The 24931-nt window shown below is 39.8% G+C and overlaps 1 protein-coding gene across 4 annotated transcripts in view; it reads left to right on the top strand.

The window, feature by feature from the left end:
• Nucleotides 1–24931, top strand: part of dhrs11a (dehydrogenase/reductase 11a) — a 98203-nt gene that overhangs the window by 33700 nt on the left and 39572 nt on the right. For 3 of the 4 annotated variants that reach the window (XR_012099907.1, XM_073053532.1, XM_073053534.1), the window contains exons 3-6: nt 5848–5942; nt 9626–9755; nt 16028–16120; nt 22809–22874. Coding sequence is in view for 3 of the 4 variants with exons in the window: in XM_073053532.1 (XP_072909633.1) it covers nt 5848–5942; nt 9626–9755; nt 16028–16120; nt 22809–22874 (384 nt within the window). In the remaining variant the exon portion in view is untranslated. The remainder of the gene's footprint in view (nt 1–5847; nt 5943–9625; nt 9756–16027; nt 16121–22808; nt 22875–24931) is intronic. The other variant, XM_073053533.1, reaches the window with a different exon arrangement.

Here is a 24931-nt window from a genome sequence, read left to right as displayed (position 1 = left end):
TTCTATCTTCTATGCAGTATGCATTTCCTCATTCCACTAAGTTGAGGTTTAACCAGATAGATGAAAGCAAGCTATTTTTAGCCAATTTGTGTCCTACCTTCTGACCCACATGCGATCCATTGACAAAGGATAGGTGGAAATTTGTGTGTATCACTCAGCCAGCAAGATTGGGATGATTTCATTAAAGTGCCCATGCCAAAACTTGCCAAACTTGCCCAGGCCAAAACACGTGGGCAGATGGATTTAATTTAAATTGCCATCCTGATCTGTACAAACACAGTGAACAGAAGGATCCATTCCTGTCTTCTACTACTCTGCGTTCTGACTTTTTTGCCACCTACCTTCTGTATCCCATTCCAACCTGCGATCTAATGAAACCAAGCACACTAAAGGTAGTTGCTACCCTGCATATCCTCTTCCTCGTCTTCCACTGTTTAGCTTTTATTTCAATTGCTACCACCTTCCCTTGGAAGAGGCGCTGATTATCGAGTGCCTCTTGCATAGACTTAAAACATTACTTATTATGTTAGGTCATTGCTTACAAGTGTTGTTCTTCCTTCTTATCAGTCAAAATTAACTACTATTTAAAGTATCCTGTGAGGACTTTTATCTTGGAATAAATGCAATACTAATATTGTGCATATTGTATCAGACAGCCTAATGTGGCTTGCATTTATACACCTGCATGTGTGTCACTAAATGATAGAATAGAGCCTGGGGCCAGACATTGGAAATTGCTTTTCATTGCTCCATTAACTATGTAAGACCTCACTTAGTAATGCATAATTACACAAGTTAGGCAGTTTTTCCTGTCCGTTTCTTTTTCCTTCTGCCTTAAGCTTGAGTGAAATGGGCAAGTCCATTTAAAAAGGGTCGAGTGGCTTTGGAATTTGAATTTGAATCTGGCTTTTGGCTGCTGTTGTGCTGAAATGATGGATTTTTTGGCTAAGCACTGTATAACAACGCCAAGCGCATTTCACATTTGTATTAAAACTGTAGATTTGGTCACATTTGGATATTCAAGTGAGTTCCTTGTTATTTTTTGTCTTAATAACCACAATTGTGATGGGTATCTCCCATGTACCCAGCTTCCTTCAGACAGTGCAACATGTTTTTATTGTGGAGCCAAGCATGACGGGAGAATGGGATTTCTGATGGATTTTCACTGCATTGAATTACCAGACAGAAATTTCAATTCATGAATAAACATGATAAACCTATTTTAAGTGGAAAGGCAACTCAGTCAACCTACACAGAAAAATGACTTCGAAGTACCAAACTGTACCCTGAGGACTTCGATATACCTTTTGACAATTGCATTATGAGGCAGCGGCTGGGAGGTGCTACATATGCATTAACCCCAAAACACCTGGAAGGGTATATAGCACAGTGTCTATTGGAATAATGAATACTTTCATGCCTCTTGATATTTCCAGAGTAGCACAACAATTCAGTAAGTCATTTGAGGTGTAAAGTAAGCTTCAGACACCATTTGCCAAGGACGGTTTTTGCATGACTTTTACAGTTTGTCAGATGTACCAGGCCGTATTACCTCTACATATTTAAGTAGAAAGTATTAGAATCAGGTTTAATATCACTGTATATGTCGTGGAATTTGTTAACTTTGCAGCAGCAACACAATACATGATAGAAAAAAACTGAATTGTTGCCTGGATTAGGGAGCATGCCTTATGAGAATAGGTTGAGTGAACTCGGCCTTTTCTCCTTGGAGTGACGGAGGATGAGAGGTGACCTGACAGAGGTGTACAAGATGATGAGAAGCATTGATCGTGTGGATAATCAGAGGCTTTTCCCAGGGCTGAAATGGCTAACACAAGAGGGTGCTTGGAAGTAGGTACAGAGGAGATGTCAGGGGTAAGTTTTTTACACAGAGAGTGGTGAGTGCATGGAATGGGCTGCCGGCAACGCTGGTGGAGGCGGATACGATAGGGTCTTTTAAGAGACTCCTGGATAGCTACATGGAGCTTAGAAAAATAGAGGGCTATGGGTAAAGCCTAGGTAGTTCTAAGGTAGGGACATGTTTGGCACAGCTTTGTAGGCCGAAGGGCCTGTATTATGCTGTAGGTTTTCTGTGTTCTATGCAACATGAAAATATATATATCTATAAAATAGTTAAATTAAGTAAGTAGTGCAAAAAAATTAAAAAGTAATGAGGTAGTGTTCAGGTTTTCAATGTCCATTCAGAAATTGGATGGCAGAGGGGAAGAAGCTGTTCCTGAATCATTGAGTATGTGCCTTCAGGCTTCTGTACCTCTTTCCTGGTGGTAATAATAAGAAGAGGGCATGTCCTGGGTGACTGAGGGGGGGGGGGGGTGTGGAAAGAGGGTCCTCACCACCTTTTCAAAGCACGGCTCCTTGAAGATGTCCTGGATACTCACGGAGGCTGGTGCCCATGACAGAGCTTACTATCACGGGCATGTTGAAATACAGGAGCTGGGGATAAGTTGAAAAGTTTGATCTTGTGATTGGTTATAGAGTGTGCAGCTGCTTCCATTTCAGGTTTTTAATATTTTGCTTAAACCTTAATTCTAACTCTTTCATTTCTCCCGTAAAAGTGCTGTAAAATATATTAATAATTTGTCCTGCAGGTTATTTTAAAAAAACAGACTCAGTACATTGATGCTAATGTAATAATCCTTAAATTAGTAGTAAAAACATGAACTCCTGTCACCAAACAGTTTAATTAAGCAGAATATTCCTTATGATGTCGTTTTGTTTAGGTTAAGAAGTAGTCCAGTGTTATGTGGATACTTTTGCTGTACTGCTTTCTAAATAATTACATTTATATTACATTGAGCAGTGCCAAAAAAATCGTAAATTATCCTACATATATCATGCCTGTAACTGGATTTATTCCAATGTTATAGGGTAATGAAAGTCTGTATGTTGAAACAGAGCGGCAGTTACCGTGAATTGGGCCAAAAATAACCACTACATCAAATATAGTCATCATTTCCAATTTGTCCTTGGGCTTTACTAAACATGTCCAACTTTTTCATTTCATTGACTTTCTGCAAAAGTGAGAATTTACTGATTTTTGTACTTCAGTAGCAAAGCGCTGAGTTTCCTCAAATTTGCGATTGGATGTCAGATTGAGATACCAGATAACAAATGGAACCTTTTTGGAAAGTGACAGATTTAAGATGGGTGTTCACAACTTAAAGGACACAATTTGAGATGCTTGTCTTAGTTGACACTAAAGTTTTGTGTTAGGCAAGTGTTTTTGAGATTATTTGATTTCAGCTGCTGACTGCTGATTCAGTTGAATGGGGATTGTAGGATAATGATTCAGGAGACAACTGAAGGCTAATTACTTTATGCACAAAATCAATTTATTTAATGATTAATTTTAATGTATTTTTATTTTTTAAGTTTAAAGATTTTAGCTAGCGTTGGTAGTTAAGTAAATCTGTGAAAACTATTGTGAAAACATCTTTAATGTTGTGAAAACGATTACAATATAATGCAGGCTTCTACGGAAGGCACAGCATTGTACCCAACTGTGTTGGCTATCAAGGTTTTGGAGTTGGATCTCTGCACATTGATGGCCAAGACTCTCTTTATCTGCCTTGGCCATGCTGCTGCTCTTCGGGATGCAGAGAGCCAGTGAGATGGGAAGCAACCTGTCCAAATAAGTGAAGAGATAAGATAAAGATTATCTTTATTTGTCACATGCACATTGAATCATCAGAACATACAGTGATAAGCCTTGTTTGCGTCAACAACCGACACATCCGAGGATGTGCTGGGGGCAGCCTGCAAGTGACGCCATGCCTCTGGCGCCAACATAGCATGCCCACAACTTACTAACCCTGACCTGTACATCTTTGGAATGTGGGAGGGAAGGAGGCATCTGGAGGAAACCCATGCAGTCCCAGGGAGAAGGTACAAATGCCTAGGGAATTGAACTTCAATTGATTTTACATCTGGTGCTGTGAAGTGTTGTGCTAACTGTAAAGTGTTGGGCTGCTACTGTTGCCTCCCAAGTAAGGCTGTTGGGAGACTGGATCAATAAGGTTAGGCCCATTGTATCCCAGTGTGCTGTTTTTACTTTAGGAAAGATTCTAAAATAATAACCTCCTGTGACTCGTGCAGAGCCATAATAAAAGCAGAACAAGCCAGTTATGTAGTAGCTTCAGGAACCTAGGTCTGATCTTGACCTGACTTTACTGTCTGTGGACTTTTATCTCTCCATGGCTGCTTGTTTCTGCCGGGTACTTGATCTTCCTCCCACATCCCAAAGATTTCTTCCATGTTTAGTCTGCTGTTTTTAAGTCATTCCATAATGGGTGAAAGAATCATTGGGGAGTTCTTGGCAATGTGAGACAGTAAGTTTCAGGGGTAGAGGGGAAATTAAACAGAAGTAGATTAGAACTGTATTGAAGAGGCTGCTTTTCTAAACTACAGCATGGACTGTATGGTCTGTGAGATAGTCTGTTTCCTGCTGTTAAAATTTAAAAAGTTGTTTCAACTTTGTATTAGAACCTTGTGCTATTGGTAAATGGTGTTGAGATCAGCCGTGATTTCAATGAATGGTAGATCAAGTTCAAAGACCAAAATGGTGGCCTGCTTCAGTTTCATTTATTCTTGGCATACAACATTCTAAAGAATTTTGTTGGCCCAAAGCTTCATTCTAAGGGCATGGGATTTAAAGCAAATTAGATAGGAGGAATAAAATTCTAGTTGTAAGCAACTATATTCTGTTTACAAAACTGAAGTATCAATTTCAAGGGATGCTGGAATCTGAATTCTTTCAGCTGCCATGAATAAAATGTGCACGGATTAATAATCAGTTTGTTTAATTCCAGTTCACTGCACAGCAACTCTGGGAGCAATATTTTTCTGAAAGCTTCTGTTGCCATGGTTTCAGTGTTTAATAAAGCTGTATCGGTTGTCAAAATCTATATAATGCAATTCATTAAAGCAGCTGTAATTGGCCTATTACTTCAAATTTGGCAATTTTATGAAGGGTTACAACAACTGTGCCAGGTATGACTTGAGTCACTGGACACTTTATTGTCACAGACCAGTTTTGCGAGGCACCTTTAAGTTGTACTTGGTTGTGCACTGCCTTTGGTATCTATGGCTGTCATTCCTTCCTTAACGCTAGATTTTGAGTCTTGTTTGGCCCAAGGCTTTCAGTAGTTGTGGAATGAATAGCTGTGAAAAAACTCAAAGTGAACATGAGCAAACAGGATATATTGAGTAAATATATTGATAGCATTGTAGCTAATTCCTTTCATCACTTCATTTCAAAAATAGCTTAAACTGGCTGATTCCATTTTAGCTGTTTTTGTAGATAGGGTATAACTACACACTCTAGTATGTGCAGTTCTGTTAAGAGTGTAGCTAGTTCTAAAGCACAGTTCTCAAGTGCCATAGCCAGAATGGTAGGGTCTGTGTAGACAGGTCAAATGCATTCAATTCTCAAAATTGGAATAGTCCCCAAATGTTATTTTATTTTTAAGGCTTAAGAGCTGACTGTCTTGTGTCAAACAGTCAGGAGACTTTGCAGCATGATTTTATACTCAATATTTTAGATTTACTGTATTTCTTAATCATGTGTTGAAACATACAGTGAAATGTCTCACTTGCATTTGCAAACTACACTGTCTGAAGACTTTCTGGGGGCAGCACGTAGTAGCACGTAACCATAGTCGTCATGATTCTAATGATGGCTGAACCCAAAGTATTCACTTTCATGAAAAAGATTTGGTATCAGTTGAAGCCTTATGAATGGATTTCAAAACTGGATTTTACTCGAGAATTTTTCTGCCTGGTAGTCCCTCAAAAAGGTGATTAATTCATATCTCCACTTTGTTTCAGGTTAATGTGATAGCAATGGCTATCTGTACCCGAGAGGCCTACCAGTCAATGAAAGAGCGGAATGTTGATGATGGACACATCATAAATATTAATAGGTAGGGGAATTTAAATATTTTGTATGGAAAAATTACAATTTATGTTCATTTTATTTACAAACAATCATGCATCCTAGTTCAGAGATTAAATCTGTCTTCTGGTTTTTATCTGTAGTCAGCAGTCCAAATTCAAACCTTCAACATTGAAGGAGTTCTAGGAAAAATGCCACTTTTCCAGAATGTTAGAATATTTTGAGTATGGAAGCCAAGCATAGCTAAATAATTATTTGGTCCAAACTAGCTCCTGATTAAAGCTGCCGCAGCTATATAGTTTTAACATTTGGTATTTTTTAAAATCATCTTACTTGAGGATTTTGGAATAGCTTTTTGTATTTATTGGAATGAATAATAACATTGTCCATCAGTGTAAAGTTAAACATCTGTGTTTGCTAATTGGAAGTGCCTCACAATTTTGTGCCAGTTTGAATAAATAGCAGCTAACGTACACTACGGTGACTCAGTTTATCTAATGGGTGTTTTTATTTGGGACTACTTGTGTAAAAGTTTAAGGGGAAGTATTAGTGGTTAGTTTCATTAGAAAAAGGAAGAAAGATGGCATCCAAGTGGCTAACGGAGGGGTATTTCAACATAGTGTCAACAGTCCAAATATCAGCACTCTAATTCATGGCTGTCTAGTTCTTTTGATTCAGTCCATTGTAATCTGTTCAAGCATCAACTCACTATTAATTGTTGGCAGTTGCTATGGAAATGGTCTAATTACATCTATAATGGTTAAATGATAGTGGCTAATTAAGTGGTTTTTAAATACACTAGATTCCGATTAATTGGGACCAGTACATTTTAGCTCAATTAAGTGGCTGCCCCAATTAGCCGAAGTTTCTTGGAAATAGCTATAAAGATATTTTTTTTTCAAAAAAGAGACAAACTACCATTTATCCAAGTAACAAATTACGTATTTAAATGAAATGCAGAACAAATTAGAACACTACCAATACTACTACAGTACTATAAAATTATGTTAGTTCCTACTAGATATCGATGAAGGAATTCATCCACTGTATGCTGCCATGTTCTTTTGATTGACTATAAATAAACAAAATCAGCTAGAGCAAATAATGGACTGTCTTTATACAATGCTTTTGATGACCACATCTTCCAAATCTTCATTTTCTTTGTAACATTCAAGATGATTGTCAATACCTTCAAATTCTTTATAGTTCCTAACTTGTTAAAGTAGTGAAATAGTTTCATTTTCACCCCTGGCTGTTCTTGGCATATCCAAGCCTGTATGCTTGAAACCGCAGTGGGCAAAATAGCTCTGAATTGTCTTGTCGCTTACTTCTTGCCCACTAGCAGTGTCAAAATCACTTTTTAAAAAAAAATAGAAAAACGCAACTGACATTCTTTAAAAACTGTTTGCTCTAAGCTCAGTATAATGCCTTAACGGCCACACAGGTACATGTGACTGATGCTAGTTAGAAACTGTCAGGCAACAGTCTACTGTTTAAATAAGGAGGTATAGTGTCCCAAATAAATGTAGGGAATCCCAGCTGTTTTCTCAATTAGTTTTTGTTCTTTAATAGTTGTCCCGAATATGCAGCTGTCCTATTAACTGGTGGCCCAATTAACTGGAATCCATTGTAATATTTTTTTTACCCAGATTAAAAGTTAACTTTTAAAAAGTCAATTTCAGTAAAGTATAGCAATCGTTGTTATTAAAAATAAATCCTGAATCTCTCTTATCATGTTAATACATCTCTGCCATAAAAGTTAGTTGATGTGGAATTCTTGTTCATTTGGGTAAAACACAAACATATTTTTTGTTTTTGTGAGGCAAGAATGCATTTGAATGAGTATAATAGATCTGGTAGCATGGCTACCAATGTCTTGAAAATGTTATTAATGCTCCAATACTTTTCTGTTTTTTTGAAAATCAGTTAGCTATACCTTCAGCTCAAAACAATGGAACCTTTGTGCATTGTTAGAATCCAATTCATTGCATTGAGCAACTCCAAACCTTCAAACCTCAAGGCTCCAATGCTAAGCTGAACTAACTGATATAATTGAGTTCAATCAGGTCAAGAAAGAATGATGGTGGATGGGGTCCTGGTGCTTTGTAGTGAGGTTAAAAAAAAATGCATCAACCTTTTATTCAGGTTTCTGAATGAGAAGTGAAGTGCTTGTCGACCACAAATTCTTCAAAGATTTCACCTAGTTTTTCTTGGATAATTATTAATTAGGTTGAAGGCCTTTGCAGTCAGAGATGAGAAATGAATAATACTTCCGTACGTGTCGAACCAGTACAGTAACTACACTTTCTTTTGACCTTCAAAGACAAGTGTGTATATTCCACACAAGGTGATTTACTGCCAATGGTATTTCCAAGACCTGTGGCTATGAGCAGTAAAAGTAAGTGCCTTTGCCCAGTGGGGAAGGTCAGCTACTGTTGAAGTCTCAAAGTGCTGTGTTTCATCCTAACATTGTAACGTATGAAGGAGCAGAAGTCCACACTCATCGTTGCTATGAATGATTACATTGATCCATTTCATAATAGATTTTGAAAATCTTTTAACTGAGCAAATGAACTTCTGAAGCTTTTCACATTGTGAACTGCTTCTACTCTTCACTTCCAAGAGGAGTCTTATTTCTTGTATCTTCCTTATTTAAAAGCACCCCGATGTATTGTGTACTTCTAGTTGTTGTGTAGGCTGCTGTCTTTCTCTTGGTTACATGAAAAAAAAATTAAGCAACAAATGTGGCTACTCATGTATGAAGTTGTGATCTTTTGCCTGGACCTATGATTGGAACGGAAGAATTGAGCAGTTGGATCTATGCATCAAGATGGGACTTCTTAAAAATAAATCTTTCTGCAGAAGATGACCTAAAGATATAATTCATGATTGATAATTCTGAGGTTTAATGTTATTTTAATATTCATATGGAAAAGCTGTGCAAACCCAGTGAAACGCTGGTAAGTCCGTCAGTTGTTTAAACTGCACATTTTCATGAGAAAATTGCCCATTGTGAAATTGCGCTGTAATTTAGTGTCCAAAGTGATATTTGTGTTTGAGATGGTCAGAATGCCGAACGCCTGTAATTAAAAATTTAGTCCAGAGATCACACTTGCTGTAGAAATAACAAACATAAGCTAGCACATCTGCTATCAAGAAACCACAACGGTTTTATAAGGATTTCTGGAAACTAACCAGGTGGACTGAGGAAATGTCAATATAATCTCCAATCAAGTCTGTCCTTGTTATCATTGTAGTTCTGTTCCCAGTGCCACATTACTGTTGCTAGACTACATGCTAGACTACATTGCCTTTAGCTTTATTGCTACTTAGTGGATAAAACTTTGGCATCTGCCAAAGTGAAATTTTGGACTCCTTTTAAGTTGGGTACCTTTAAATACTCTTGTCGGTCATGTAGCAAATCGCGCTTTGCTTTATCATTTTAAAAACTTTTCAGAAAGACAATCGCATATTACAGGAAAGTAACTCTTCTGAAGATGTTCATGGATCAGCTGGATTTCTTTTTAAATTTAATCGTACCCATTCTCATTTACACATGTTACATTCCATGGAATAAAGCCATATTTGTACAGCTGACCTGTTTAGGTACGTATATTTCTCTTAGGCCCTGATTATTTGTTGTGCTTTATTTAGCGATTTCTGGTACAGCAGATCTTATGCAACCTCTTCTCCCCTCTTCTGCCATTTTAGTATGAGTGGCCACCGAGTAGTTCCAAACTCGGCCGTGCATTTCTATGCTGCTACAAAGTTTGCTGTAACTGCCCTCACTGAGGGCTTAAGGCAGGAGCTCCGAGAGAACAAGACGCACATAAGGGCTACGGTAAGAAGTTTAATGAACTGAGACATCTTTTGACGGGTCATTGTGAAAGTGTTTAGTTTCAAAAGTGTTGCCATTTTATAGAAATGTAGATGGACTCCGAAATTGGCATTAGCACCTCCTGAGTAGAAGGTGAAAAAGCAGCTAGGGCTGTATTTATTGTTTTTCACTGCTGGATCTTGAAGGATGGCTGTCAGGTGAAGACTGAATTGATCTTATACTGCAGTGCTCCATGTGGTTAAAACATGCGGTGTGGATGTGGTCTAGTTTTCTCTCCTCGGATGCCACATAACGTGAGTATTTCCAGCATTTTTTGGTGTATATTTTGGACCTCCTTCCTTTTATATGATTCATTTACTTAAATGAGTCAGTATATTTAACAGGTCAGGCAGCATTGTTGCAGTGATAGGTAAACACAATTAATTCACAGAAGCGCTAATCTTTTACATGCTCGTAGGAATTAAACTTGACCTCAAATTTTGTAAAGCTAAACTATTCCATTAATGTTCTTGACATTTATTGAGATACTTCTGATGAAAGGTCTGTGTTTATGGGGAGAAATAAAGATTAAATTTGGGTTAATGCACAGTAACGTATCGGTTCTCAGTTTGTTCAAGTTCTGGGAAAAAGTACAGCAGTTGTTTGATCCCACATCTGCCAAGGACATATGGGATGAGTATGGGTAGGAATTAACATCTGGCAAAATTTCCGATTTGGTTTTGATGGAGGTGGTCAGTCATTTCTTGAGGTATCAACCAACCTAAAAAGATTTGATGCAGTTTCCTTCCATTATTGTGTTTTTTTTTAAGCCGTATTTTCCAGTGCTTTGGTATTCAATGAGAGTATTTAATATCAGAGAAATGTACAATATATACATCCCGAAATTATCCCGAAACATCCACAGAAACAGAGGAGTGCCCCAAGGAATGAATGACAGTTAAAGTGTTAGAACCCCAAAGCTCCCCCCCAGCTTCCCCCTCTCACACATAAGCAGCAGCAAGGCAGCAGCTCCCCCCCACCAGCAAAAAAAAAGCATTCACGCCCCCTCCACCACCGAGCACTCAAGCGTGTAGCAAGTTCACCTGGTAATTCGACATACCATAGACTCTCCCTGTTATCTTTATGAAGGCACTGAGTGTTGTTTCTATCAGCCGGTATAATTAGGTACTGCGTATGGTCCAGGAGGAGCAAGATTGCTTTCTCTGTGTCCACCAAGCTTGCTTGATTCCATTACTGTGAATGGCTTGCTACCCGTTTTGCTGTCAACATTATCCCAGTCAATATTGAGCTCGTTCAAATTGTATCCCTCTCCTTTGCTTCCTGGTTGCAGTACAATGCCACAGGCCTGTCGTTGATGAAGTGTGATACCTGGCCCAATAATTTAGAATGCAACCTGGTATAACCAGGTGGCCTGGAAATCCATACTACTTGTAGGAACAGATCGCAATGGGAAGCCTTTTTGCGTCACCTTCCAAAAGCTGCTCATATTTTAAGTGATGAGTCTGAATTCTTGCTTGTGATTGCCAGCACCTTTTTAGAATAACTTCTTTAGGATGTAAGAGGACAACTTCTAGTTGCAAGATCTCTTTCTTAAAAGCAAAGGGAAGTCTAGTGGTTACTTTGTTACAGCATCCACTTTGTTCTTGTAATAAAACCCATATAACTGCTGGAAATACTTATCGGGTGAGGAAGCATTTTTTTGATCTGATTCCAGTGCCATGAATCATCTTAGAACATGAATGACTGTATAAATAAAAGTTCTGTAATATCTTGTGGAGTTTAGAACCGGATTTTAAAAAGCAAACGGGACCCGTAGGGACTTTCCACAGAGCTTGAGATCTTTCGGGTTATAAAGCAATTGGCAGGGCCAATAAAAAGTTAGGTTTAAACGGAGCTGCCATCGTGGGAGCACCCATAGTGTGAATGGGAAAAAGTTAGAGTAGCAAGCTGAGGCTTTGTGCCAAGAAGTTTTGATAAGAAGAGACTGAGACTAGGATGAGTTTTCAGCAAAGTTTCTCTTTCCCTCTTTATTAGTACCTAGCTAGAGTAGGAACAATGGATCTATGGTTTGTGGTGTGCTCCTCATGCAAGATGTGGGAGATCTGGGAGACCTCCAGTCTCCTCATTGCTACATCTGCAAGAAGTGCATCTGGGTGCCGCTCCTTACAGACTTGCGCTCCTTAGGGAACTAGAGCTGGACGACTGACCTCTGGCTCATCCTGGAGAAGGAGCAGTTGACAGATAGAAGCTACAGGGATATAGTCACACAAGTTGCAGGAGGCAGATAGCTCAGCAGAGTGAAAGGGAATAGCCAGACAGTGCTGAATAACCCTAGGCCATTCCCTTAAATAGCAAGTATATCACTTTGGATGCTGTTGGAGGTGGGGGGTTGGGAGCAACCTACCATTTGAAAGCCACAGTGACCAGGCACTGAGTATGGCTTTGTAGCTCAAAAGGGAAAGGGAAAAGAGGAGAGCTGTGGTGATAGGCAATTCAATGGTTAGGAGAACAGATAGGAGATATTGTGGATGCAAAAAAGGCTCCCAACTGGTATTTTGCCTTCTGGGTGCCAGGGTCAGGGATGTCTCAGATTGGGTCCACAGCATTCTTAAGGGGGAGGGTGATCAACCACAAGTGGTGCTACATATTGGTACCAACAACATAGGTAGAAATAGGGATGAGGTCCTAAGGAACAAATCTAGGGAGCTAGGTATGAAGCTGAAAAGCAGGCCCTCAAGGGCGGTAATATCTGGATTGCTGCCTGTGCCACGCACCAGTGAGGATTAGAACTTGGCAGTTGAATGTGTGGCTGAAAAGTTGTGCAGGGCGCATGGTTTCAAATTTGTGGATCTTTGAGATCTCTTCTCGAGAAGATATGACCTGTGCAAAAGGAACCGGATATCCTTTCATGTAGGTTTATTAGAGCTGTTGGGGAAGCCTAAGCCAGTTTGTGTGGAAGAGGGGAACAAGAGTGAAAGGTCAGATGATGGGGCAGTTTGTGTAAAGGTCGATACAACATGTAGAGACTGTGAGGAAGGATAGGCAGCGGGCAGGGCAGAATTGCAGACAGTTGGATGGGTTGAAATGTGTCTGTTTTAATATGAGAAGTATCAGGAACAAGGGTGATGAACTTAGAGCATGGGTTTGTACATGGAACATTGTTGCCATTACAGAGCCTTGGCTGTCACAGGGGCAGGAATGGCTTTGTTCCAAGAGGACAGGGAGGGTGTTAAAAGGGCTGGAAGAGTGGCATTGCTAATCAGATGGTATTACAGCTGTGGAAAGGGAGGACACTGTGGGAGGATCGTTTACCAAGTCAATGTGGGTGGTAGGTTCAAACAGAAGGAGCAATCACTCTATTTGGGAGTACTCTATAGAGCCCCTCCCCCCCCCCCAACAGCAACAGACAGAGGTGCAGATTGGGAGGCAGATTTTTGAAAGGTGAAAAAATAACAAGGTTGTTGTCATGGGTAATTTTAACTTCCCTAATATTGGTTAGCACCTCCTCTGGGCAGAATTTGTTAGGTGTGCTCAGGAAGGACTCCTGACACAATATGCAGACAAGCCAACTTGAGGAAAAGCCATACTAGATCTAGTGCTAAGCAATGAACTTGGTCAGGTGTCAGATCTCTTGGTGGGTGAGCATTTTGGAGACAGTGACAATGCCTCTATGACTTTCAGCATTGCCTAGAACAGGAATAACAGCAGACTGTATGAGGAAGTATTTAATTGGGGAGGGCAAGTTATGCTATTCTGCAAGAATTTGGGAGCAGGTGTACTTGGGGAAATGCACAACAGAAATGTGGAAGTTGATTAGAGAGCACTTGCATGGTATTATAGATATTTTTGTCCCATTGAGGCAGAGAAAGGATAATAGGGTGAAGGAACCATGATTGATAAGAGATGTGGAACATCTCGTCAAGAGGAAGAAAGAACCATACTTAAGTTGTTAGAAGCAAAGTTGTTAGACAGGGCTTTAGAGAGTTACAGGATGGCCAAGAAAGAGCTTAAGAATGGATTTAGGAGTGATAGAAAGGGTCATGGGGAAAGTCATGTGAGTAGGATTAAGGAAAAGCTCAAGGTGTTCTACACATACATGAGGAACAGGAGGATCACTAAAGTGAAGGTAGGACAGATTAGGGATAAAAGAGGAATGTGTACCTGGATATGGTGGAGATAGGGAGTATCCTATCTCCACAAAGTATCCTTCATGAATACTTTGCTTTTTAGTATTTATCAGCGAAATGGAGGTTGAGTAATACGAGGATAGATTAGAACAGGCCAATATACTGGAACATGTCAACACTAAAAAAAGAATTAGCTAGAATTTTTGGAAAACATTAAGATGGGTAAATTACTGTAGCCAGTTGGAATACACCCACATTACTACAGGAACAAGGGAAGATATTGGCAATGATCTTTGCTCCTCACTGGTCACAGGAATAGCACTGGAAGATTGGACTGCACCAAATGTTATTCCTCTGTTTAAGAAAGGTACTAGTAGAAATTATAGACGGTGAGACTTATGTCAATGGTGGACAAACTGTTGGAGAGGATTCTCAGACAGGATATACAAGCATCTGGGGGGAGCTTAGTCTGATTAAGGATGGCATAGGGAGCAAGTTGTGCCTCAAAAATCTGATGGAATTCTTCAAAGTATTGACAAAGCAAATTGATGAAGGTAGAACAGTATGTGGTGTATATGGATCTTAGTAAGGTATTTTACAAGGTTCCCCATGGTAGACTCATTCAGTAAGTCAGAAAGCATGGGATGCAGGGAAACTCGGCTGCGTGGATTTAGAATTGGCTTGTCCATAGAAGGCAATGGATGTAGTAGTGTATTCTGCCTGGAGATTGGTGACCAGTGGTGTTCCACAGGGATCTGTACTGGGACTCTTGCACTTCCTGATTTTTTAATTAATGATTTGCATGAGAAAATGGAAAGGTGGGCTACTAACTTTGTGGATAACGCAAAATTTGGTGGTATTGTGGTCGTTGTAGGTTACAGTGGGTCACTGATGCAGAGCTGGGCTGAGAAGTGCTGGATGGAGTACAATCCGGAAAAGTGTGAAGTGATACACTTAAGAATTCCAAGGAGTAACAACTTGTACTCTAACTGAAGGCATTGCACCCTTCAGGGATTTGATATTTATTCAACATTTTCATGTAATTATCCTTTACTGATTGTATCAAAACTACCTAGTTCCAATGTACCTTTAATATTTACTCGGACTTCAGATTTCCATCAAACCAGTTTCCCACATCTCAAAACCCATTCCGTGATTTTATTTGGAAGATCGAACTTGAAGACAGGGTTATTAGCAGTGTGTGAGAACAGAGGGAATTTGGAGTTCAAATTTATAGATCCCTCAAGGTTACTGTGTAGTTTCATAGGATGGTTAAGAAGGTACATGGTGTGTTAGCCTTCGAAAGTTGGGGGATAGTTGGAAAGTAACATTGCAGCTCTGTAAAGCTCTTGTGTTTGTTTCTGGCCAGCTCATTATAAGAATGTGGAAGCTCTAGAGAGGTTGCAGAGAAAATTTACCAGTCAGATATATTTCATGCCATGCATTATATTGCAACTGGAAAATTTTAATTTAAAGCTCTCTGTTCCCAGGGAGATTTACCAGGATGCTGCCTGGATTGGAGAGGATGTCTAATGAGGATAGTTTGAGTGAGCTAAGGCTTTTCTCCTTGGAGTGAAGAAGGATAATTAGTGACTAGATAGGTGTGTATAAGATGATATGAGACAGATAGATTGGACAACCAGCACCTTTACCCCAGGCCGGTGATAGCTAATACACAAGGGCATAATTTTAAGGTTATTGGAGGAAAGTATAACAGGGATGTCAGAGGTAGGGTTTTTTTTAAAGACAGGATTAGAGTTGGGTTTATTATCACTGACGTGCTGTGAAATGTGTTGTTTTGTGGCAGTAATATAGTGCAGTACATAAAACTTAATATAAATTACAATAAGAACATATTTTAAAAAGTGTAAGAGCAAAAATAATGACGTTAAAAAAAAAAGCACACATAGTGGTAGGTGCATGGAAGGTACTCCCAAGGGTGGTGGTAGAGGCAGGTCCATTAGGGATATTTAAGAGACTCATGGGTACATGGATGAAAGGAAAATGAGGGCTATGCGTGAGGAAAGGGTTAGATTGTCCTTAGAGTAGGTTAAAAAGTCGGCACAAGATTGTGGGCCAAAGGGCCTGTACTGTACTGTTCTATGATTTCTATGCTTTTCTATATTTAAATGTCCTGCCTTTTTACAGTCTGTATCTCCAGGGCTGGTGGAAACAGAGTTTGCATTCAGGCTTCATAACAATGACCCAGAAAAGGCTGCAGCGACGTACGAGAACCTGAAGGTATGAAAGCCAAACAGCTTTGTAGGCAATTTTGTGCAACAATTTTGCTAACTCCTTATGACAGCTGTAAGTAATTGAAGCTAAAAATGCAGAATTTTAGTCATGATGCAAGCCAAAGGATAACCTGAAATTCTGGAGAGAATTGATGTGAACTCAACAAATATTTCTTATTTTGTCACTTTAATTCTCCACTCCACTCTTGTATTAATCTCTTGTTTATAGCCTCTTAATCTGTTCCAACAACACTCAACATAACCTCAAGGAGTAACAACATGCACTCTGACTGAATGTGTTGCATCCTTCAGGATATGGTATTTAATTCAATGTTTTCATGTAATTATCCTTTACAGATTGTATCAAGACTACCCAGTTCCAAGGAAAGGTTAACAACCTTTAATATTTACTCAGGTTTCCATCAAACCAATCTCCTACACTCCAAAACCCATTTTGTGATTTTTTTTTTCTCAACTTACTTTTCTTAGCTGTGAAAGATTAATATTAATTATTTCTATTCACATTTGATGCGTGATTTGCATAATCATTGGAGCTTTTTGTTTGCAACTTCATCAGCCCTATTAACATATCAGCAACATTAAAGAGAACTGTCAGCATGGAATGGTTGCAATACATAGCATTTGCAGGTTTTAAAGTGGCAGCTTGATGCACACTCAAGGGAGAAAGGAATTTGACGGAAGTAGGGCAAATTAGGGAGAGATAGTCACAAGGAGATGGAGGTTTCTGTGAAATGTAAGCAATAGTTAAAACCAGTTGGATTGCTGATGAACTTTCTCTTGTCCCTTTATCAATGCAAGTTAACTGGAATGTACTGACAAGCCTGGTCTTAAATCAAGCCACCACTTATAAGATAAATGATGATCATTATGTTGTAAAAGGTCATTAGAGAATCTCCTGATCAGCTGCTGATGGGTCAGGTACAAATGTTTCTAAACTTGTTCTGTAACTTCTCTTCGCACACCAAAATCAACTCCCTTACCCCAGGAAGTTAGTAAGTTTATAGTACACAACATGTGGACAGCCAAACAGAAATTATGTGGAAGTCCATCTTCTATTGTACAAACCAATGTAAGAAACAGGTTTTCCACAAAAAACTATTGTGAAAGAGTGTGCAGCTGGTTTGTTAGCAACATTGAGGTTATAAATATTTATGCACTCAGTTATTTTGTATGATGATTAAGATTCAGGATTGTTGATTTTCATTTTTGGTGTTCATGATAGACTGTGATTTTTTAAGCTATCACCTGAGAGAAACAAGGTGACATGCCATGGTAATTACCACCCAATGGTTCTGACATGCACCATCATGAAGTGCTCTGAGAGTCTGATCATGGCACACGTTAACTGCAGCCTTCCAGCTAACCTTAACCCACTGCAATTCACCAACCACTGAAATAGGGCTATCATGGATGCTATCTCCCTTCCCTTGTACTCATTTCTAGAGAATCAGGATAAACAATTGTTTATTGACCACAGCTCTGTCTTCAGTGCTATAATTACAGTCAAACTCATCTCCAAACTTGTTAACCTAGGACTCTACGTCTCCCTTTGCAACTGGATCCTTGACTGTCTGACCAACAGACCGCAATCAGTAAGGATAGGTAGCAACACCTCTGCTATGATTACTCAGAATGCTGGTGCTCCATAAGGCTGCATCTTCAACACCCCCCCCCCCCCCACTCCCTATACACTCACAACTGTATGGCCAGATTTTGATTTAGTCCTTTCTACAAGCTTGCAAGTGAATCCACCTTAATGGATCATATCTCAAATAACAATGAGTTGGTGTATGGGTAGGAGATAGAGACTAGTGATACAGGTGCTATGGCAACAACATTTCTCTCAATGTCAGGTGTTACGAATGTGCCACAACTCTGAGGGGCCGAAGGGTACAAAGTTGCCCCCTCCTTCTTGAGAATCGCAAGATCGCTATTAATTCGGGTCTTGGACCCAGGAAATGAGAGAGAATCCTCAAGGTTTTGGAATGTGTCCTGGCCCCTCAGCAAGACAAAGCCACGGATAACAGCCATTGTCTCTTGGAGACGGAATTGTGTATTGAGTACTGTACTATTCATTGAAGCCCTCAGGGGATGACCAGAGTGGGCTGGTTGAGGGATTGCATCATGCCAACCTGATTGATATCTGAGACCCCGTGACTAAGGATAAAAGAGGGTCTGGGGAACAACCCCTTCAGACACACCAGGAGAAACGTATGAGACCGGTGGGGACTTGTGTGTGTGTGTCCATCCTTGCCTGGATGACAAGTCCTCCACGGAACGGCCTCGCTAAAGGACGAATACGGATCAAGATCAGATCAAGGAAAGCCGGCAAGTTTCTTTTCTCAAAATCTCTCTCTCTCTCCAACAATTGCAAACTCAGCTGAAGCCAGCAAACCAAAGGCTGAAGCCTGCATGAACTGAGTGACTTTTGTATTTCCATTGGACAATACATTATCCCCTAGACAACGACAGAGCTTATTTCTCATTGATTATTATTATACCTGTACTTTCAGATTTAGTATTGACGACGTATATTATCTGTATGTTTGCATTGATATTATTTTTGTGTCTTTTTACTAATAAATACTGTTAAAAATAGTATCAGACTTCAACGGACCTCTCTATCTTTGCTGGTAAGTGACCCAGTTATGGGGTTCGTAACACAGGTAAACAAAATAGCTGGTCTTTGACCTCAGAAAGTGGGACAGTGGACATGCTTGAACTTAACTCAACGGTGCTGAGGTTGAGCGGGTTGGGAGCTTCAAGTACTTTGGAGTGAACATTGCTAATAGCCTGTCCTGTCCAAGCATATAGATGCCACGGCTAAGAAAGCTCATCAGTGTCTCTACTTCCTCAAGAGGCTAAAGAAGTTTGGCACGTCCCCTTTGACCCTCACCACTTTGTAACACTGCGCCATGGAAAGCATCCTGTTTGGATGCTTGGTAAAGCAACTAGTCTGCCCTTGACGGCAAGAAACTGGAGAGAGTTGTGGACGCCACTCAGCACATCACAAGGACCTGCACTCTTCCATGGACTCTGATCCTACATTTTGCCTCAGTAAAACAGTCAGCATAATCAAAGACCCCACCACCCTGGACATTCTGGCTTCTCTCCTCTTCCATCAGGCAGAAGATACAAAAACCTGGAGCATTGTACTACCGGGCTGAAGGACAAATTCTGTCACCTGTTATAAAACAATTGAATGGTTCCTTAGTACAATAATATGGATCTTGACTTTGCCATCCAGCTCATTATGACCTTACACCTTATTGTCCGTTTGCACCAACCTCTGTCTAACACTTCATTCTGCATTCTGGTTTTATTTTTACCTTGTGCTACTTTACTGTTGTAATGAATTGATCTTTATGAATGGTATGAAAGACGTTTTTCATTGTATCTTGGTACATGTGACAATAATCAGCTAATTTATTATCAAATGGAAATTATGTGGAGTACCAATGGTTCTAGCAATGCTTAATCTTGAAATGAATGTGCAAATTTGTGTCACTTTGTGCTGTTGGATATCTGGATTTTTGTAATGATCAGATTGTATCTGTGATATGTGTGAGAGTCCTAGATGTTACAATGTGGGCACTCTTTATGAAAACTTGGAAGCTCTTATTGACAAATGACGATGTCTGGATTTCTGTATCAATAATTGCAATTCCCTGAAAAAGATTAAAAAGAAATAATTGTATAGTATTTCTTATTTTTAGGTTTTAGGTAGGCTATGTAAACTAAATTTCTCAAATAATTTTGAGTGCTTTATTTGAGATTGATCAACTAGAAGCACCTCCACAAAGACAGTGCACATGATTTGGAGTCTCTTCTAATGTACAGATTTGGGAGGAAGGTAGAGATGGAGAAATGCAAATGATTTTTAAAGATTAGAAAGTATGAAGCCCTCCTTTGGTTAGGTTCGACTATGGGTGTTGAGTCCCAGCTATTTACATGATTCGCAAGCCAGGGCAGTATGATATGGAGAGCAAGCTGTTGCTCATGTAAGAGGCTGCGTTGCTCCACACAGCTGATGAATCCAAAGGAATGGCAGAGACTGATGTAGTTTGGCACCAGTGGCATCACAGGAGTTGCCAGTCTGTGTGAACTCAGTATAGGAGTGCCTTCGGAGCTCCAGCTCAGGATTTATCTTTGGGGGTTTATTCCCGAAGCCTTCCCCATGTGTGGGTATAACCACAAGACAGCAGAGATTTGAAATCAGAGTTTTCCTTCTAGGTGAGCTGCCTACTCACAAGCGACTGGTTTTAAGGCACCAGTAACCCACACTTGCCCCTTCTCCTATAGAGTGTTCCAATGGGCCTAGTAGATAAGCCACATGCGAAGGCCAGGAGCTGGAGTTGGTTGTCAGAAAATACTTGAGACGCACGCCATTGAGAGCATTTAATAGGTAGATTCAAAGTACATTTGTGATCAAAGTATGTATGCAGTATACAACCCTGAGATTCGTCTTCCCACAGACAGTCACGATACAAGGAAACACCATGGATCCCATTCAAAGAAAACATCAAACACCAAATACAAAAAAAAAAGCAAATTGCGCAGACGGCAAATAACGAACAAAAAACACAAAATACAAAACCTCAAACCACAAAGTCTTTGAAACAGTCTAGGAATGTTCACTTTAATTCAGTTCAGTTCAGTTCAATTTGGCACTTTGTCATTCATTGACTGCAGTCCGCAGAGCTAGTCCACCCCGATCAGAATCGCACAAAATAGCATTTTAAAGAAAGTAGTAACCAGAAACCAGAAGCACATCATAACATGAACACACAGAGTCAAATCCACAAACGTATTGATAAAACCTTGCCCAAGACCCAAGACTCCGGCAGCATCGAGTGAGAGGGAGACCCAATCGAATGGTTAGCACATTCTTCTTGGAGCAGAGAGCGAGAGAGAGAGAGAGATCAACGCAGGCAGACTGTGCTGAACACCCCATCGCCTTCTGCTCTCATCTTCGTTGATTTCAATCCTCTCACGAAGCTTTGATTGGCAGAATCGGCGAAATGTAGTCGATCTTGTGCTCGCATCCCGTCACCAGGATTCTTGGCCTCCATGCTGCACACTTCTGCTCGAAACCTCACCGAGCTCCCTCAGAGACAGCAAAGCACCAGTTCGCTCAATCGGCCCGAAAACACACCATCAAAATGTAAATCAGAGGTTCTAATAATAGCAGAATCATATTTGAAAGATGACGTAAAAGTAGCAGTTTCCTGAACTGTCTGAAGGATGTCACCTTTGGTCACATTGTTTGCTGGCACCATCTTCTCTGACACCCTAACATCACTTCTAAATTTGTTACAGTGGGAGTTTATCCCCACTACCGCCCCCGGCTATAACAACCTTAAGGAGCCAGTGAGAGAGTATATTAGCATAATTCAATGAACTGAAAGAAAATTTAAGGCAAAGTTATGAGATAGTTGACATCTACCTATAACTCCAGTGCCATTTGAGAACACAATGTGTCTTGGTTTGCTTCACATGCAAAAGTAATTGTTCTGAATTGGCCGTTGGATTTCCAGGCTTGAAGAATAACTAGAACTACTGTACAACCAATCTGTAAACTGGGAATTTGTGTTCCAGGATCAGTTGTACCATGTGTATGGGAAAAGTGAAGAATGGTAAATAGTTGATCATCTTTAAAAGTAGAAGGAAATGAGCATTGGAAAAACCCTTGCACCTTCAAACCACTTCTCAGCATCAAACAGCATTATTGGAATATAGCAGGTGGAATGAAGGGTGAAGCCTAAAGCACTCATAGGGCTAGAAAAAGTGAGTGAAGGTGGAAAGTTCAACAAACTATAGAAAGACAGTGAACTTCCCTGTAGCACCTGATGAAAATCATGAATGCTATTTTGGCCCCGGGATATCACTGAGAGGGTGCAGGAGGTTTTCGGCCAGAAATCGCTCCTTGAAAATCTAATGATGTAGGAAGAAAAGCATTGGGGTCCCGCTTTCAATTTTGGAATCCTCTGTCTTATTCTTTGCTGTAACTGTATGTTAGCTTTGTTTCCTATCCAAGGATATTTGTGTCCTTCTAAACACAAGCACTTAGATTTTCCTATTTGCCAGCAATCTCTTAGTCTCTGTGCCCTTACTTTCCATCTTCCCATACATTGCCAACAAAACTGGATGAATGGAAACACAGCAAAGTATCCAAATCATGAAATTGTTTGTAAGGATCTGTGAGCCTAGCTCTAATCCTTGCAATACCCATTAATAGCAATCTGCTCACCTGAATTGACTTAATTTTTATGTACTTATTCTCTATCCATGATAATGTACAGAACCCCAATGCTGACCTCTATTTTCTGCACCAATGTTCCGCTTGGGAGTTCATTGGGAAGCAAGTTTTTGCATTGCATGAATGTTTTGAAAACCTCAGTGTTATTCGCCTCCTTGAATGTAACCTGCTGCATACATTCTCAAAAATAAAGTGATAGATTTTCTTAAAAACAAATAAGCTAACTATTCAATCAGACTTTCCCCTCTGTATTCCCTCTGGCTGCTGTTTTTGCATTCCCTGTTATCCCAATTTTGTTTATATCACTTTAAGACAAAATACGGCAATGTTACAGTACATAGCAGACTCAAAAGGAAAACTGGTAGTTTCTGTTGTATAGCTCCAGCTATGATTTTTTTTTTCTGTTTTTCCTCAGTGTCTGAAGGCAGAGGATTTGGCCAATGCAGTTGTTTACATCTTGAGCACACCATCTCATGTTCAGGCAAGTGGCATAAAAAATGAAGGGTATTTCATAACAGAAAATCCATTTCCTTCCAGTGATTTAATCAATGTTCATTGATTCTTTTCAGCAGCAATTAAACTTGTATAGCATTATTGTTAATACAGATAATGCCCCCAAGGCAGGAGAAATCACACTGAACAGTGAAGAAATTGGGAGATGACAACGCTTAGTTGAATTGATGAGGTTTAAACACGTTCTTAAGCCAACATGTCTTTGAATGGGTTGTATGAAGAATGGTGCTTTTGTGGCTGAGCACCGAGTGACATTGGCTTACAAAGTTGAGGGGCAACGTCAGAGAAGTAAAAGCAGATATCCATTTGCATCCATGGAGTATTCCATTGAAGATTTGGGAAATGATGGGAAGCTGCTATTTAACGTGTGCTGTCTACATTCGAGTATAAGATTCTGTCATGGTAATTCACAAAGAGAAGTCTAAACCTGAGGATGGGCTAGTCAGCTACAGAATTATGAGGCTTTTGCTACCAACATAATTGCTGCTAGTGATTTTCAAAGTGGTGCTTTGAGATCAAAACTAAGGGGTGATATCACATTCAAGCATTCAAACAACTGTAAGCAAGATTAGAGAAGCCATAAATTGAAAAATGCAAGATTAAGGGTGGGCCCTTGGAGGAAGCAGTTGATAATGGTTTTGATTGAGTGGTTGTATATCATCACAATTATGAACCTTTTTTATATTTTTACATGGGCAATTGCCCAGAAACAAGGCATTATTTTATTCTGCATTTTTGTAATTAAGTAATCTTCTAGACAAGGGAGTCATTGTTCCCATAGTGGCTCCTGATATACATGACAGTTTTTAGAGCTCTGACTGATTGCCCTTCTATCCCTTACCTCAGCATGTGATCATGACCAGTTTAAATTTAAAGAGTTTAAATTCCATCTTATTTTCTTACTGTCTGCTAATGCAGGAGTTAATTCTTAAGTGGAATCCACATGAGTATCTTACCATCTTGACAGGTGATCTACACTTTGAAGGGACCTCCAGGGAACACAGCTCTTCAATACTTATGCAGCTATAGTTAACCATCAAAGTTGATAGAAGCAGTGTTAATTAAGAAAACCTCAAAAACACTTTATCCTTAAGCTGTGGAACTCAGAATTATACATATTAAAATCACTATAGTCCATAAATGGTACAGTATCATGGAGCCAGTGATCATTAATGGAGAGTGTGTGGAGCAGGTTAAGACCTACAAGTATCTGGGAGTACAGTTGGACGAGAAGCTAGACTGGACTGCCAACACAGATGCCTTGTGCAGGAAGGCACAGAGTCGACTGTACTTCCTTAGAAGGTTGGCGTCATTCAATGTCTGCAGTGAGATGCTGAAGATGTTCTATAGGTCAGTTGTTGAGAGCGCCCTCTTCTTTGTGGTGGCGTGTTGGGGAGGAAGCATTAAGAAGAAGGACGCCTCACGTCTTAATAAGCTGATAAGGAAGGCGGGCTCTGTCGTGGGCATAGTACTGGAGAGTTTAACATCGGTAGCTGAGCGAAGGGCGCTGAGTAGGCTACGGTCAATTATGGAAAACCCTGAACATCCTCTACATAGCACCATCCAGAGACAGAGAAGCAGTTTCAGCGACAGGTTACTGTCGATGCAATGCTCCTCAGACAGGATGAAGAGGTCAATACTCCCCAATGCCATTAGGCTTTACAATTCAACTGCCAGGACTTAAGAACTTTTTAAAGCTATTATTAATGCTTTTTGAGCTAGTGATTTAGATGCATATCATATTATTACTGAGTTAAGTATTGTATTGTATGTAATGAGTTTTTGCTACAACAAGTGTACGGGACATTGGAAAAAATGCTGAATTTCCCCATGGGGATGAATAAAGTATCTATCTATCTATCTATCTATCTATAAACAAAATTTAAACTGAGATAAATCTGATATTTGCAAACAAATTGGAAAGAACAGTCAATGTTAATAGCAGTGAACTTTCAATCTGGCACATGATTGCCAAACTTCTTGAAAAATACAGTTGCACGAAAAAGTTTGTGAACTCTTTGTAAC

This window comes from Hemitrygon akajei, chromosome 8 (assembly GCF_048418815.1).
Source record: "Hemitrygon akajei chromosome 8, sHemAka1.3, whole genome shotgun sequence".
In the NCBI taxonomy this organism is placed as follows: Eukaryota; Metazoa; Chordata; class Chondrichthyes; order Myliobatiformes; family Dasyatidae; genus Hemitrygon; species Hemitrygon akajei.
This window is presented reverse-complemented; position numbering and strand designations above follow the sequence as displayed.